This window comes from Drosophila kikkawai, chromosome 2L, assembly GCF_030179895.1.
Source record: "Drosophila kikkawai strain 14028-0561.14 chromosome 2L, DkikHiC1v2, whole genome shotgun sequence".
Classification (NCBI taxonomy): Eukaryota; Metazoa; Arthropoda; class Insecta; order Diptera; family Drosophilidae; genus Drosophila; species Drosophila kikkawai.
This window is the reverse complement of record NC_091728.1, coordinates 10237859-10253895: the sequence shown is the minus strand read 5'-3', so window position 1 is coordinate 10253895 and position 16037 is coordinate 10237859. Positions and strand designations below refer to the sequence as shown.

The 16037-nt window shown below is 42.1% G+C and overlaps 4 protein-coding genes and 1 long non-coding RNA gene across 5 annotated transcripts in view; 2 read left to right on the top strand and 3 right to left on the bottom strand.

Annotated features, from left to right (window-relative positions):
* Positions 1-47: 47 nt before the first annotated feature.
* LOC108082121 (phenoloxidase-activating factor 2-like) lies at positions 48-1388 on the bottom strand. The gene is made up of 2 exons (XM_017177422.3): positions 1160-1388; positions 48-1095 (listed from the first exon to the last, which is right to left on the bottom strand). Exons 1-2 carry the CDS (start codon positions 1364-1366, stop codon positions 115-117), a joined length of 1188 nt encoding a protein of 395 aa, XP_017032911.1. The 5' UTR covers positions 1367-1388; the 3' UTR covers positions 48-114.
* An 872-nt stretch (positions 1389-2260) lies between these two features.
* borr (borealin-related) lies at positions 2261-4019 on the bottom strand. Its single transcript, XM_017177601.3, has 3 exons — positions 3506-4019; positions 2850-3258; positions 2261-2786 (listed from the first exon to the last, which is right to left on the bottom strand). The coding sequence occupies exons 1-3, from the start codon at positions 3864-3866 to the stop codon at positions 2588-2590; spliced, it is 969 nt and encodes a 322-aa protein (XP_017033090.1). The 5' UTR covers positions 3867-4019; the 3' UTR covers positions 2261-2587.
* Positions 4020-4130: 111 nt separating this feature from the next.
* LOC108082103 (probable cytochrome P450 6d5) lies at positions 4131-6250 on the bottom strand. The gene is made up of 5 exons (XM_017177399.3): positions 5694-6250; positions 5346-5498; positions 4853-5280; positions 4551-4799; positions 4131-4485 (listed from the first exon to the last, which is right to left on the bottom strand). Exons 1-5 carry the CDS (start codon positions 6221-6223, stop codon positions 4322-4324), a joined length of 1524 nt encoding a protein of 507 aa, XP_017032888.1. The 5' UTR covers positions 6224-6250; the 3' UTR covers positions 4131-4321.
* Positions 6251-6593: 343 nt separating this feature from the next.
* On the top strand, positions 6594-7358 carry LOC108082147 (uncharacterized). Its single transcript, XR_001770976.1, has 2 exons — positions 6594-6664; positions 6735-7358. It is a non-coding gene; the product is annotated as an uncharacterized lncRNA (long non-coding RNA).
* Positions 7359-9210: 1852 nt separating this feature from the next.
* Positions 9211-16037, top strand: part of Ggamma30A (guanine nucleotide-binding protein subunit gamma-e) — a 40484-nt gene continuing 33657 nt past the window's right edge. Inside the window, exons 1-2 of the mRNA XM_017177537.3 lie at positions 9211-9339; positions 9494-9788. The gene's annotated coding sequence lies outside the window, so the exon portion shown is untranslated. The remainder of the gene's footprint in view (positions 9340-9493; positions 9789-16037) is intronic.

The window sequence follows — 16037 nt, the reverse complement described above, 5'->3', positions numbered from 1 at the left end:
TAGCCCAGCTCTCTCTTTCAAATGAAATATAAGAATATAACTATAACTACAAAGGGAAATAAGAATACGTTTATTTTTATTGAGCTCAAGGAAGTTACAAGGCAAATATACAGACTAATTAGCGCTTCTGATTGTCTTCATGTCTACCTTTGGGGGATTCTGCTGTGGTGTTGCAGGCCAGAACCTAGTTTGAGTGGATGAGTCATTTGAGCTGTCATACTCCCCAGCATCATCGTCCTCATCATCATCATTAAATTCAACATTAGCATTGGAGTGGGCTTTGATCTGTTCGTCAACCCAAGTGCGTAACTTTGCCACATCCGTGTAAACTGCCGGAGTGTTCGCCCTACCGCAGCCCATGCCCCAGTTCACAATGCCAGCCTGCTCAAAGCGGCTGGGATCGCTTCGGAGTGGACAGGCAAGCGGTGAGCCACCGTCACCTTTGCACGAGTCTTTGCCCAACTCGCCGCCAGCACACAGCAGGCTGTCGTGGAGCTGGAAATTTGTCCTTCGTAGGGGCTTCAGGAGTGCCTCGCAGGTGCGGGAGTCAACAATTGGTATTTTCACCTTCTTCATGATGCTCATGTAGGAGTTTTGTTCGATGGCATCCTTGCCCCAGCCACTGACGATACACCATTGTCTGTCAAAGTTTTGGTTTCTCGCCGGCAGGCAAATGAGGCCAATGTGGCGCGATGCCTCGAGCGGTTTCTCGAGGAATAACAGGGCAAGATTATTGGCCCCAGTTCTCCTGTCGAACGAGGGATGGCGCACGATCATTCGGACTCCTACGTCCACATGGGAGAACTTCTCAGTATCGGCCCCAAAGTCCCATTCGCCTGCCCGCACCACGAGGTCACCGCTGTCAAAGTCGCTAGTAATATGATTAGCAGTGAGCACCACATCAAAGGCGACCAAGGAGCCACCGCCCAAGTACGAATTGTTCATGTGCAGCACGGCTGTCATCCAGGGTAACTCGTTCTCCTGAGCGAAGCCATCAGCCGACTGAATGCTGAAGGTCAGACCCTTGGAGTTCACTTGGCCGCATTCGGTTTTCTTTGGTGGGTTCATCCAAGAGTTATCCTCATTTTCCTGCAACTACAATTGCACATTGGCACTCTTTAGATTCTTTTGAGATGTTATTTAATGATATGAAAATTACTATTTTATTGGGAGGACAGCACGCTTCCGTGGAGGCGCATCCCTCTTTCTTTTCAAAATCCAGGACAGGTCCTTCGTCTTTGAAGCCAATGTTGCACAGATGATGCGGTACACACTGGCATTGGCGATTTCTGCCGCACAATTTGGTAGCCTGGACCCCAAGGAGAGCCAGGCACAGGATCGAAACAATTGCCGTCAGTCGAAGCATGCTTCTCACAGTCAAAAAGACAACTGAAGTCTGCGTTATATAGCATTTTATACATATACCCATCTCAGAGTGATCTTGTAGCTCAATAAAATGCGATAAGAAAAGTTTTTTTTGCTGTTGCCGAATTCCGTGGAATTCAAATCTGAACTAAGGCTATCAGGAGTGAGAGGTGTTTGCCATGTGATTAAAGACACGGGAATCTAAATATATAATATACAGATTGTTTAATTAGTACAACAGAATAAGAAAGGAAAAAAAGATCGCAGTTTGTAATTGGATCAGGATCTTAATCACTATTGAAACTTTACTTCCAAAATCATAAGAAGATATGGTGGTTCAGGTCCGTTTCGAAGTATATTGATCAATGCCGCATCCTTCACAGGATGAAGGTGATTTATTTGTATTTACTTCTTTAAGATACAGGGTTGCACGCTACCTCTCTCATTGGACTAATAGTAATTTGCTTGCTTCACCAAAGTACCAATTTCGACATTAGAGCAAAGAATTAGAATTAGAAGAAAGAAAGAAGGATTGGCCGCAGATTTTTATAAATTAATAAAATCTCGATTCAGTTTAGACTATAAAGATAGGTACAGTGTTACAAACCACTTTTCAGAGTCATTGAAATGGCAACAAAAGAGACCAAAGCAAACATCAAGAGAAGCAGCTTCATCATCCTGCTGTAAAAATTATAGTTCTCAGAGCGACGACTTAAATTTAAATAAAACTAAAGCTGCATCAGCCAGAGCAATTTATACCATTGTGGAGCTTATTTGGCTTATCTTCCTATGAAAGTGCTAATCAATTGGTAGAGATAACGCTGAAAAATCAATCAAATCTACTTTACTTAAAGGTGCAAGTAATAGTAACAATTCGTACAAATGAATCTCAAAATTGTGCGAATACAAAATATTGTTTTATTTAAAATAACTTGGCTGTAAGAACAAGTTATAGTGGATTTTCTTATGAACCTTACATCTACAAAGGCTCGCTCTAAATTCTAGAACTCCGATCTCTGTCACATTAATGAAACATTGTATTTTAAACTTGTATTAAAAAATCTTATGGCATACAGAAAGTACATGGGAATATATGAATAAACGAAAATACACTTGAACTAAACGAGAAATATGCAAAACTGAACTTAAACGAAACATACTAAAATAATGTATATATATGATATAGAGTTATATCCTAGGAGTACGGATTTAAAATTGGCAACTATTTGAATCCCGCCTGGCTGGCCTTATTCACAATCATTTGCAAATTCTCGTGCAGCGTTTTTATTTGGTTATAGGTGTCCTCGTCCAGATTCTCCAACAGATTCAGCTCGACCTCGCCGGCATCCAGTTTCTTGGGCCTCAGGTTGAGCACTCCGTTCCGGATGGGTATGTTCACATTGGCGAACTTGTCTGGCATCCTAACAACCACAAAGAGTACGCAATTAATCTAGGTATCCAGGTGTACATGAGGCAATACTTACACTTGAGCCACCATGGGGCTACCGAACTTGGAGAGTGCCACCTCGCCGGGCTTTGGATAGCGTAGGAATGCCATTGGCGGAGTCGTAGGCGATCCCGCGCGCATTTGCTTCTGCGCGAGTGGTGTGCGATCGGCACTGAAGGCCTTTGTGCGCGAAGCCATCGGTGTACGCATTTTGCTGCGTGAATGACGAGTTCCTGTTGCCGCGCTGGAAATTGGCGGCGGCTTCGCCGAATGGAGGATATTGAGATCCCCACAAGCGGATTGACTACGGCGTGCACGGCGAGCCCTGGCCGAGTGCAGGGGTCCGGGCGTACGCATGGCCTTCGTTGAGCGCAGCAGCGAGCCGGTTAGGGGGGCCAGGCTACTGCCACCGCTAGCCCCGAGGCTGCTGTCCTCTGTAAGGTAGCCTAGATGTACAGTGACCGGCGCGGGATTTGTGGTAATGGTGGTGCAGTATGAAAAGTGCGATGTGTGTGTGTGCGGTGTTAGAAAGCAAAGTTGAGTTAGTCACGAAGCCGGACACCAGTTAAAAGTAAAATTAAAGGCATGGATGTGCCTTTGCTGGCCAAAGGTTAAGTTACCGCCCTTTTCCTCTTCCCCAGAGTGGTTAAAAAACAGAAATTCCAGAGCTGGCTTACTCAATCCTGTACCTACCTTCATCATAGCGACTTCCAACGGCGGTGGTGGCTACGGCGGCATGTCCATCGGTGGTATTGGAGCTCATAGACATGGAGGCAAGCAGCTGCGTCTGATCGCTGGCCTTGAAGTCACTGAAGTGGTCCAGCTCGGCAAACAGTTGCAGCATCTCGGGCACTTTCATGCCGCCCAGTTCCCGCTGCACCTGGCTGAGCAGCGTCTTCACCTGGCTGTCGACGGCGGCCAGGTACTTGGACTCCAGGGAGTCGATGCTGATCAGGCGCGAGTCCATTTTCAGTTCGTACAGACGCACCTTCTCCTCGCGGTTGGCCACATCGCGGTTGCGCTTCGAGTTCTTTGGTATCTTGGTGCGCGGCATCTTGGCGGCGGCGGTAACTATGAGTTTCTCGATTTAGGTCAGATATTTAAATGGATATTGCCTTGTTTTTGTGGTAGCGTCTGATTTTTGTTGCTTTTTTTCGAGTTTTCCGCTTAAATTTGAGCGTCATCTGTCGGTGTGACCAGAGGCTGGTATAGTTGATAAGACAAAGTTATCGATAGCAAGCGATGTTTCTGGGGGTGGCAGCACCACAGATTGTGATGAGCAGAAAACAGTCTGGCAAGGCCAATGTAACGCTTAAAATATTTTAAAATCTTTATATTTCTTGGATATAAGGAAACCCCTAACAATTTATATATATATAAATATCTAGGCACAGTTAAATGGATGATTTCTTAGTTTTTTATGAAGTATATAGCTTCCCTTATCACATGCCGAGCGGTATTAATAGTTTTAACAAAAATCGCGATATTTGCGTTTAAGGAAACCTTAGCCTACTTTTTTCGGGAGATCCGCACAGGCACTCCCTCCTTGGGCATCAGGGTTACTCCATTCGCACCGAACTCGATTTCGCGCTTCTCCTTGCGAATTTCCAGGTCGAAATTGGACAGAATCTTGGCTACAGCTATCTTCACATTCACCTTACCCATGCGCAGGCCTTGAAAATAGAAAGTACATGTTTATTTATATGTTTATATTCAAATTCCCGAACGGAACTCTTACCTATGCAGTGGCGAGGACCCTCCCCAAAGGGCATATACGCAGCCTGCCTAAAGTTCTTGTTCTCATCCAAATAGCGTTCGGGCTGATAAGTGAGTGGATTGGGGAAATACTCCGGGTCCCGGTGCATTCCAATCAGGGATATCACAATGGGTGTGCCCTTCTTGATCACCAGCTTGCTATCCGGCACTGGATAATCCTGCGTGCAGACTCGGTTCAGGATGGGCAGAGCAGGATATTTGCGAGCAGTTTCTGCAGAAATAAAGATGTAATTTTATTAAACTCCACTACGACGGCTGCCTTACCCATCACACAGGCTTCCAAGTACTTCATGTCCGAAATGGCATCGTAGGTCAGACCGCCGTGCTTCTCGATGGCTTGGCGCACATCCTCCTGCGCCTTGGCCATCACCTCCGGGTGTTGGGTGAGCTCGTAAAGAGTAAATGAAGTCGTGCTGGCCGTGGTTTCGAAACCAGCGGCATAGAAGAGGAACAGCTGTCCGGCAATAAGGTCCTTGGACATGGACTTTACGCCATTCTTTGAGCTTTCCGCTGTCCACACGGTATCATCAGTGCTGATCTTTCCCTGATTGCGCAGCTGCAGGAGGAGTTGCAGCAGATCCTTACGAACAATGTTGTTCTTCTCCCTGAGATCTACGGTGCGATTGGATAGTTCCCTCATCCTTTCAAATGCTTCCTGTTTCCATCCGATTTTCACAAAGAGCTTCTCCAAGCTGGTAACGAAATATATTTGCTTGAATACTTTTAATTTTTTGAGGACTTAAAATATAAAACTTACGCTGGATAAAGGAATGATGATGCGCCACGAACAATGTCTGAAAAGGTGTTGCGATTTACTAATTTACTAATCTGGAGAAATTCATTTTTGGGATCTGCAAAACTGTCAACATCCAGTCCAAAAATAGTCGAGGCAATTATATCCACGGCATAGCTGGGGAGGCAAATTAAGTGCATTATTTAGTATTTAATTATATTTTAGATAAGGTCCGGTGATTATGATAAAATTACGATCATATCTAAAGCTCCCCATTTCATTTGTTTTGCTCAAAAAAAATATCTTTAACAAAACAATTTCCAATATCTCCGACACAATCTTATCAGGTCTTCCAGCGACTGCCGTACTTACGTCGATATGAGACTTTTCAATTCCACCTCCTTGCTCCCGGACTCGGGCAGTTGCTTCTTCAAGTGGGCTACCAACTTATCGCCGACTGCATCGGAGGTCTCGAACATGGCCTTCAGCTTGCCAGAGGTGAAGGAGGGCGAAAGCTTGGTGCGCAGATTTTTCCAGCTGGCTCCCTCTAGTGAGAATAGCCCCGCCGACATTGGGTCATTCTCCTCGTCTACGTAAACGCCGCGATCGTGGAAACTGGCAAAATACTTGACGAGCACATCGTGGGCCAGCTGGGCGTCCCGGACCAACAGGGCTGGTCTAATGGTGAGATACATTCCGATCACTGGCTCCTTCGTAGAGTTGTACAGATCGTAAATGGCCATGCCGAAGGATCGCCTTCCCTGCCGCACGGAGTCCAGGACACCAAAGGGAATGGTGGCACCCGCCGAGGGGAATCCCTTGCGGTCCCAATAGCTGAATGTCCACTTAAGGTAAACATACAGAAGGGTCACGGCCCCGATTAGCAGCACTATTCCGATCATTTTGCTAGCTCTGTCCGTGCTTTTAGCGAGTTGAATCGAGACTAACGGTTTTATAGTCGTTGGGAGGGAGTCCCAACCATTTCACCATTCTAGCAGGTGATTACACTACCTCAAAGCCACTCGACGTATTGATAACTATTGAGGTAGGTTAAGGTGTCATTCGAGTTTCCACGGGTACAGACTTTACGGTACCAATGCGCTCTCTCAGTGTGACAAGGCGTTTTAACTGCTTTCAGGCTATGAACAAGTTGCTGATGCAGCCTTATTTCCCATCAGCACCATGAGACCACAATCCTGATATGGCCGATAAGGTCAATAGGCTTTTGATAAGAATTGCCCAATGGTCTTTATTTTAAAACCTATACTCACTACGCATGGAGCTGTCACGGTAAAAGTCACGTTCCAAGTTGCTTTATTGTTCAATTAATTTCTAGTTTCGCTGTAAGTTCAACTTTTTAAGAAGAGTTAAGTAAAATGCCTTAAATATCGAACTTTGTGACCTTAATTTCAGGCCACCACGCATTGGCTGCTTATTTAAGATGGCCAAAAACGAGGGGCTCGCAAAAATTACAGCCACAATCCTATTAGCCGCCTCCATGCCTCTTTGCTTGCCTCCCCACGCATAAATTGCATTTCTCTCTCCATTGTTTGCTGTTTGCTATCTCTTTCCCTGCTAGTTGCACTTTGATGCGCACACAGTCGCAGGATTCTAATGAGATCGGGTGTGTGTGTGTGTGTGGGAGGTGTGGGAGTGGCACACAAATCAAAAGCATTTTTGTCAGCATTTCGGTGGCTTCCGCCAGCGGCAGTGGTTGGGGGAGGTATGGGGCGTGGCTCCTGCTCGAAACGGGGACACATCCTGCGTGAGGCATTTGAAAATAATACGCATCGGAGGCTCTGCACTTGATAGTTTGCCTAGGCTTCTTGCTCTCACACTCTCTCTCTATAAAAAGGCAGAACGGAATCACCATAGCCAGGAACTGTTTGTTAATGCCCTTGGAGAGGGTGTTAAATTTATAGGAAAATGTTTGTAAGTCCATAAAAGTGCTACAGATATGATTATGGTTTTGACATCCTTTGAAATGTGTCTAAAGATTTATACCATAAATACTTAATAAAATATTTTACAATATTATTTAATTACATTTTACTTAATTTACCACTGTTTTTACTTCTATTAATTCGCTGCCTCAAAGCATGCTAATTTTAAATCGGTTCTTCATCAGAGGATTTCAGTCATTCAGATACCGCTCTGATTTCTCCGTGCATCCTCACTGTCAGTGGTCTTATGACAATCGCATAATTGGAGCATTTTGCTAATTAAGTTGTCAGGCTAAAAGTTTTAATTGGCTCGTTTGCGTTCGTGCACGCTTAAAGCCACAAAGTAGATGAAGGATACAAGGGATAAAGGGATGAAGCCTGCTGCCAAACGGCATTCGCAATCGATGGCAGCATCAATAACACAGTGCCGGCAAAGGATATATCCCAGCCATCCATCCAAATATCCATTCATCCAGCCAGCCAGCCATCCATCCATCCATTCATCCGTCCGGGAGCAGATATTGCATCAACACTGAAACTCAATTTGCGTCCACCAAACGATGCGTTAAGCATATAAAAGGCAAAACGGAAGCGACGTTCATGGATAGATTACACACAACTACCTACAAATATGCAGCGTCCCTTTCCAGGGCTGCTTTCCTGCGTGTCTGCAACTGTTGCATATTGCAGTGCGTGCGCCGCCTTTATTGTCCTGATGTTAATGGAAACACCTGCTACATGGCGTAGAAGTCAGCGCTGTCAGGGGCTTCTGGCCGGGATTGAGGGGGTCGGGATTCAGTGTTAAGGCGCCCTTGGTGCGCCCTTATGCAGTGTCAGTCTTTCCCACTTCGCCGGATGGCAGTCAACGGACGGAGAGTGATGCCTTCTGGGAGCGTTTTCAGGTAATGTTGGCTGGAGCCATTTTGCAAAGTGCAGCGGGTAAAAGTGTTTCTGTGTCAGCGGCTGATGATGCCCAGATGCCCTGTCCTGTCCCAGTGACGTTATCACAAATTTTAATGATTGTCTCAGCAGCTCCTTGGCTCTTTTTCTAAAGTTTTTGATTTCACAATTATGCATCGTGTTTTATAAAAATTTTATTACGTTACCTTGGCGGTTTAGATCCTAATGATATATGTTTCCCAAAAATAATTGGTCTTGATGTATGTTTTTGGGAAATTACCTTTTTTCCTGTGTGGCCAAAAGGGCCATGCAAGTGACGAAACTACCCCAAAAGTGCCCTGTGGCAATCATTAGAACTTTATGGCCTTTCGATATAATTTCCAACCCTCTCTGGCTTAATGAGCTCCATGCGGCCGGGCTGGGTTCAATTGAATTGTGCTCTGCAAGTTGGGCAAACCCAATTAAAATTTCCACTGTCCGTTTCGGGACGATAAGGAAAGAAAGGACCGACCGTTCGAAGACCCCCAACATTCCCCCTCATTTCTTATACCACCACTATCGGACACAGGGAACATTTTGGGTTAAGTTTTAACCTAAAATAGGCCTAAAAATTGTATTAATGGAATTCTTTTCTCAAATGAAATATGAAATGAAAACACTTTTATTAAGATTAAAACGGACGGCGACCACAGGATCAATTTATCTGGTTTGGGTTTGGGTTTGTTTGCTTTCTAACGAATTTCCAATTTCCAAATCCTTTAAAAATGTGTCTAAAACTATGCTATAAAATAAAGAAAAAGATATTTACACTGATTTTGGTTCCTGAAACATTTTTTTGAATTTTTTAGACAAATTTTTAACGGATTTCCTTTTTTGGCCATATTATTTTCTCTCTGCACAGGTGTTGCCCACTTTTCACAGCACTTTCCACTCGTTCCCGCACAAACGTTGCACTCGGAACTCACTCAAAGCGAGGGTGCAGTCCAATTCCACTCGTTCCTCACTGCTCACGGAGCGCCTTGGCATATGCAGCATGTTTCAGTCGCTTTTGGAAGGCAGTTGCATTCGATTGCCAGCACTTCAGCAGCAGCGGAAAGGCGGAAAGCCGAAGGCGGAAAAGCGGAAAAGCCAGGAGGAGAAGGGGCAGACGAGGAGTAGAGCAAACACCATCGTTGGTTCGTTTCGACACATTTTCTTTAGTTTTCCTTTCGCCTTTCCATTCGGTTATTGTTGTTGGCCTTTGTTTATTAGTGCGTGTCTGCGCTGCGAGCGGTTTTTCGTAATTGAAACGAGAGCGACATAATTAAATTAAAATTTCCCCGCACACAGTGGCAGCGCACTAGCATCGATAGACGAGGCCCAACTAATCACATTACCAGCCATCAGCCATCGGGCATCAAGCATCAGCACACCAGTCGACTGGTCGTCAGTCGTCAGTAGTCGTCAGCCGGAAACCGAACAAGACTCACAGTTCGCATTGCATACTTTTTGGCGCGCTTCGAAATAAACACACCAAAACACCAGTACAACAACACCAACACCAAGTTCCGCTGCCGTGTGTGTGTGAGAGTGTAGGAGGTCGCCTATCCTGCCAAGCGACCAAATTCATCAACTCTTGTGTCTGGTGAGTTGACATAAAAGAAAAAATTGCTGGCAATAAACGGCGGAGCGTAAGGCGAAGCTAGCAAGAAAATTCGGGGAAAATGCCTTGGGTAAACCAAGTGTCTTGGCCATATTTTTGGTGTGAATGTGCAAATAAGGATCGTAAAGTTTAAACTGCCGATCATACGAAGTCTTTCAAATGTTAAATCAGTGACAATGGGGAACACTTCTTTAACAAGGGGATTTGAAATTGAGGAAGTTAGCTTATTTAAGTTAAGTCGAATTCCTATGTTCAAGGGCGTGAGAGTGAAAATAATAGACCTTAGACTTAGTGAAAATTAGAATTCCTTTTCAAAGTTAGGTCTTAATTTAAGCACAAATTATTAGAAATATTATTATTATTCTAAAAATCATTAAAATCATTTAAGAATATTTACGAATAACTATGAAAGTAGTCTTGACTTTTTTTATTGAGCAATAAATTTCCATATAAGCTATAATAGTACAATTTCCTCTCAAAATTAATGCCTCACAATTAATGCTTACATATACATACTTCCTGAAAAATGGTTTATCCATTATCAGCCCATTTCCATAATGGTTTAAATATTTCTCCGTTATAATGACATCTCTCCTGGGCCTTAAGTGAAAATTGCAATTTCAATTTCCTGCTCTTGTAGCTGTTGCCTCGACAAACACTGATAAACGATAAATTCACAGGGGAAAGGCGAACGGGGAGGAAGTATTAAGCTGTGGACTTCCTTTGTCTTGCTTAATTTGGCTGTGGCCCGAAGTGAAATAAGTGAACCGGAATTGTCGTTCATCGGGGGATCGATGAACCCATTCATAATCCGGGCTACACACCCACCCGCCCATCCATCCGGCCCCATTTATTATCCCTGTTCATCCTTGACCAGAACGCATCTGCGGTTAATGTGCGACAATTGTTCGATTTCCCTGCTCTTCTCTCCGCAATTGCAATTTACTGCGCTGTAATTATTTTACTTGCACGCATTAATGTATTTTTCGACGAAGAGCTGCAATTATAAGCACGCCTGACATTTTTCGTATTTACTATATATACATATATATTTTTTTTCAATTTAAAATCAATTTTGTAAATGTTGCCTTGCCTCTTAAATGGGACAAATGGTTTTTTGTTTGCATGCGAAATTGGATGATTGCATTGCATGTGCATTAAATACGTGTTCTTTTACCTCTTTTTGCGAAGGCCCACACACCCAACCGATCGACCATCCATCCAATCCATTGAATGTCGCCTGAGCCCCGCAATCACATTCGCTCACAATTCGCATTTGTCGCGCTTCAATTATAGTGAAAAATATTTGCATTCCGACGCATTGCACCCGAACGGTAGGGGGGTGTTTGTCTACGTGCCATTCCAAGGATTTCCCGTCGAGTCCTTTAGGTAGGGGACTTAACACGGGGCTTTGCAATCGCATTTCGCATTCGCATTCAGCATTTACGACCATTGTCCCCGCTTTAAGCACCAGATCGATATTATGCATGGTTAATTTAATATTTAATTAAATGCGCATAAAATAAATACCGCATAGCGTATATGTGTTTATATTTTTTAGTTGCGTTATTACGTATACGTATTTATGTATTATTTTTCGCGGCATTACGTATACGTAGGTTTCTCTGTAAAATAAATAATAATTATTGACATAACCAATGCAAACAGTAAATTTTTAACAATTCCTTTGGTAAACTAGAAAAACTGTATTAAAAATAGTTTTCTCTTGACAAAGTATTAAAAAACTGATTTGACTTCAAGCTTTTTTCATGCTTATTGGCTTTCCAATCTTATTAAATTTCATAAAAGCTCCTTCGGCTGCTGCTTCTGCATCCCTCTTGAGCTCGACAAGTGGAATATTCACTTTACAAAATCCGCCAACAAAAGCGTATACATAATTTAATAGAATATTACTTTCTGCTGAGACGGCAGCCGGGCAGATGGCCAATGGCCGAGCCACAATAATGCATAGATAATGCGGTGGCGGCCTAGGCACCATCCTCATCCTTCTAGCCTTCTCTCCCAGAGTTGGATGCATTTCCTGGGGCTGCTGCTTCTGCGTCAACATATTATAATTGTAAAGGCTGCTCCAGCCAGAGGCAATGGCGGCAATGGCGGCAGCGATGGCGGCGTGGGGTCAGTTTAAGTTTCAGCGTGCGTTTGCAAAAGTCATAAAGAGCCCTCCACTTTTTCCACGTTGCTGGCCGGGCATCGCCCGACAAGTACCGGACAAGTTGACATTTTTGGTCCGCGACTCCTGCTTTCCAGCACTTCTTGCCTCTATTCTCCTGCCCGGAGAAAGTATGTTAATAAAAATTTTAATTTATCGCCAGGCATAAAAAGTGGTAAAGTGCTGGGGCAGGGCAGGCCGGGAGTTGCGCGTTTTCCCCGCCTTTAAGCTGCAAGGATATTTTCATATTTTCTTTTTTTTTTTATGTTCCTTGTGTGCTTTAACACGCACAAAACGCGTTCGTTGCCGTCGCCATCGTTGGAGTCCTCAGTAACTTATACACTAGGAAAAATAAATGTTTTTTGATTGATTTAAAAGAATTTGTTTGTAATTAGCGATAGATATTTTCAGTAATTAATGGATTATTTTTGATTTAAGTTAAATATAAAGGCCTTAGAAAAGGTCTTAATGTTTTAAAGATTTCATAAGCTACTTGAATATTTTGTTTTTTATAAATTAAATCGTGGTTTTATACATTTAACTATTTCATTATCCCTTAAATTCTGTAGCTATTTAATTTTACAAAATTTTTGAAACCATATTTTATCAAAAAATATCAATAACAATTTCTTAAATGGTCCCTACATTTTTTTTAAGTTCACCCGAGCCCTTGCAACACCCTCCTCCAGTAATATTGACGGTGTCAGTGACGCCCTCGTCCACTTCGGAATAACCCCCCTACAGCCCACTCAGCGGGGCGCCTGCCTCATCGATAATAGTTTCAAGAGTTTTTCGGCCAAGCAAAATAGAAATGCACGCCAAGTGCCGTCTGCAGATCCCTCAGTACCTCAGTTTCCCCCAATAACAGTCCCCCAATACCAATCCCCCATATACCATCCTTGAATAGAGAGCCTTCCCCCTCGGAAAACTCAACGGATGGCGGGGTGTTTCAGGGAGGCGTCCACTTGAAAGTTCGATTTTCTGTATTGAAAATTGGCGTGCATTAGTTTCAGACTTTCCAAAGAGGTTCCATTGGGGCAAAGAAGAGAGTGGCTGCGGGGTAAATAGGATGAAGATGAGGATGTATATGGGTGGTTACTATAGTCGATTCCACTTTGCATGGCATACCTTTTGGCGTGGCTTTAATTAGTGGCAGATCTTGATTTTCGACCATGTTGCAGTGGGGATTAGTGCATGGTTTTCTAAGAGGATTACAAGCCAGTGCACAGTGGTCGGGCCAATAGGACAAAAATAAAAAAAATGATTTTGAGCTATTCGAGCGAAACCTGGTTTTTCTATCAGCTAATTGTCCAAATTTTACCATGCAATAAGGTCTGCTTGGAATTTCAACGGGACTTTCTGAAAATAGATTGACAAAAGCGTACTTATATTCATGGACTTTTAATTTGTCAGCAGTGGAGTGCACAGACCAAATTTAAAAATTTAAAATATAATATAAAACGCTGTTAAACCAAAATCAATTGGACTGAATATAGTAGATAAAGGTATATACTTTATTTTTACAGAAAAATATATATATAATTTGTGTTGTGTTTCGTGTAAATCTTTGTTAAAAAAGTGCGTCTTTTTAGTTCGTATATGTTGTGTTTACTTAAAGTTTTAACTATTTTCCCCCCGTTGCCCCCAAATGAAATTTATGTGTCGTTATTAACTGATATTTACAGATTATAAAAATGTTTACTTCAGCTGCGGCTACCTGCGGCTGCACATTTGCCATTACAAAACAAATTACCCTAATTTTTTAGCCAAAAATCCGGGTTGTGATAAAAAATCGGAAAAAAATGTTAAAAATAAAAACGTCACCTGAGTACCTCGGGGCACTTATACTTTAGTGAATGCAATACATTTTTTGGATATCGGATGATTTTGTGGACAGTTAGAATAGGATATACACCGAGAACAACCTTTTTTTGTGGGGACTTAGGAGATTCGCTGTTACTCGTAAGCATGTAAATATTTTTTAATACAAAAATTAACAAAAAATTATTGAAATGTTGTGTTATTATATGGTATTTAATTCAATACGCTAATTTTAGCCGTTTCGTCACAACATTTTTTGAAAAGTAGGCAGTTTTGCACCGAATTAACCTTACCCCCCATTAAGCTGTGTACGTTTGTTGCTGGACAAATTAAATACACAATATATAAGTTAATAATTTTTTTTTTACTTTTGGGCACTTATATTTCACCAACGTTCTCATTAAGTGATCAAAAATTAAAAATTTAAAGTTAGGTCTTGGAAAAAAATAATTTTATAAAAATGTTGTATGGGAGCTATAAGATATAGTGATCCGATTTTAACCAAATTTGGTAAAAATGCATAAACCTGTACCAAACATATAATCTGTAAAATTGGTTAAGATATTTTGAAAAACAAAAAAGTTTTTCATACTAAATTTTGATTTTTAACAGATTGTTCCTATGGCAGCTATATGATATAGACGAGCAATATGGCCAATTTTTTGTGGATATACTTAAAACATTTTTCTAGATTTTTGGTGAAAATTTCATAGCGATAGCACATCTAGAAGTATTTATGGCCGCTGTTCCATACAAGCTCGACCACTGTGCAGTGTGTGGTGAGGACTTGTTTTATTAAATGTTAAATTTGTTTCTGTAGGGAGCTCTCTTTTATGTTTATATTCTCGTTGGATACAATACGTTTTCGTGAGATATTAAACCTAAAATCAATCACAGTTAATCACATTTATGGCTCCTAATTTGTACATTTTCTGATTTCCATTTGCCTAGATTAACTTTACCTACCCCTGGCTGACGAGAAACAAATACCATAAATAGGCTTTTCCGTCCGGCTGACTGCACACGTTTTTCCTCTGGGTCTGCTCCCATTTAGGATAGATATATAAATTGTGGTCTGCACATAAAACTTCACGCATATAGCGGGGGTTGTTGAATTGTGATGCGCAGCTCGTAAATTGCGCTGGCTAATAAACTCGTGTTGTTCAGTTGGCGGCGCGTCGCATTATAAATAACACACACTGTACGACACGACACGACACACGACGTTTAAATCCTGCTGCAAACCAGTGTTGGAGCCACGAAACCACTCCACAAATGCTACTCCAAGCGGAAGTGCAGGCACAGAATAGGCTTCCTCCTTCCGCCTTCCGGTTTCCGTGTGGTGTCTCCTTCCTCCCTCTCTTCCCTGTCTCTCTTTCTATGGTGAAAGTGCAGCGTAGCAGAAGTTTGATAAATTAAATTTTACAACCCTCGACCCGAATTGCGACATTTCGTGGTATGTTTTCCTTTTCTTTCTTAACCAACTATTAGAAAATGTAATAATAAAATATTTAATGACCGGTTCTTTGGGGGGTAAAGCAAACAGAGTCGTGTGCGGGTTCTCGATAAATGTTGAATGACCAGGCACCGAAGGGTTCTATTTTTCTTTCTTTTTGTCAGGGTGAAAAGGAGGAAAAACTTTCTGGAGGATCAAATATTTCCGAGAATGTATATCAACAGTAGGTTGTGAAGGAGAGTTTGTGGAAATATTTATGGGTATTTAAGGGTGTTTAATTAAATAACAAATATTTGTATTCATTAGTGTTTTGAGTGTTTGACAGAAAGTAAGAGGAAATTAAAATGCAAATGAAATTAACATACATTCTAAATTTATTTCTTTACTCACCGACTTTTTGATAGATAATTCGTAACTAAATTCAAATAATTACATTACGTGTTTCCCCATATTAAATTATCCTATTAAAAAGCCTTAACGGAAAACAAATAAATATCGTTTCTGTTTTCATTTTGGGTCTAATTAAAACCATAAATTACTGACTGGCTAAAATCCTTTTGCATTTCCCCTTAACTGCATTTTTAATTGCTATTTGTGCAACATATTAAAAGGATCTACCAACACCCAAACCAACAACACCCAAAACTTGCTTCGCACACACACACACACACAAAAGGTGCAAAAATAACGGCATAATTTAACGTCAACGCCTCACAAAGTAGGCCAAAATACATAATAAGGGGGCGTGGCTGGGTAACATGGCAAGCGGAAAAAACCCAGAAAT

Coding starts and splice junctions, on each gene's coding strand:
- LOC108082121 (XM_017177422.3), bottom strand. CDS start 1,366: ATGCTTCGACTGACGGCAATTGTTTCGATCCTGTGCCTGGCTCTCCTT. Junction 1,096..1,159: donor GCTGTCCTCCCAATAAAATA/GTAATTTTCATA, acceptor GTGCAATTGTAG/TTGCAGGAAAATGAGGATAA.
- borr (XM_017177601.3), bottom strand. CDS start 3,866: ATGCCGCGCACCAAGATACCAAAGAACTCGAAGCGCAACCGCGATGTG. Junction 3,259..3,505: donor TGGAAGTCGCTATGATGAAG/GTAGGTACAGGA, acceptor CTGTACATCTAG/GCTACCTTACAGAGGACAGC. Junction 2,787..2,849: donor AGCCCCATGGTGGCTCAAGT/GTAAGTATTGCC, acceptor TGTGGTTGTTAG/GATGCCAGACAAGTTCGCCA.
- LOC108082103 (XM_017177399.3), bottom strand. CDS start 6,223: ATGATCGGAATAGTGCTGCTAATCGGGGCCGTGACCCTTCTGTATGTT. Junction 5,499..5,693: donor TTGAAAAGTCTCATATCGAC/GTAAGTACGGCA, acceptor TTGCCTCCCCAG/CTATGCCGTGGATATAATTG. Junction 5,281..5,345: donor TCATCATTCCTTTATCCAGC/GTAAGTTTTATA, acceptor TTTCGTTACCAG/CTTGGAGAAGCTCTTTGTGA.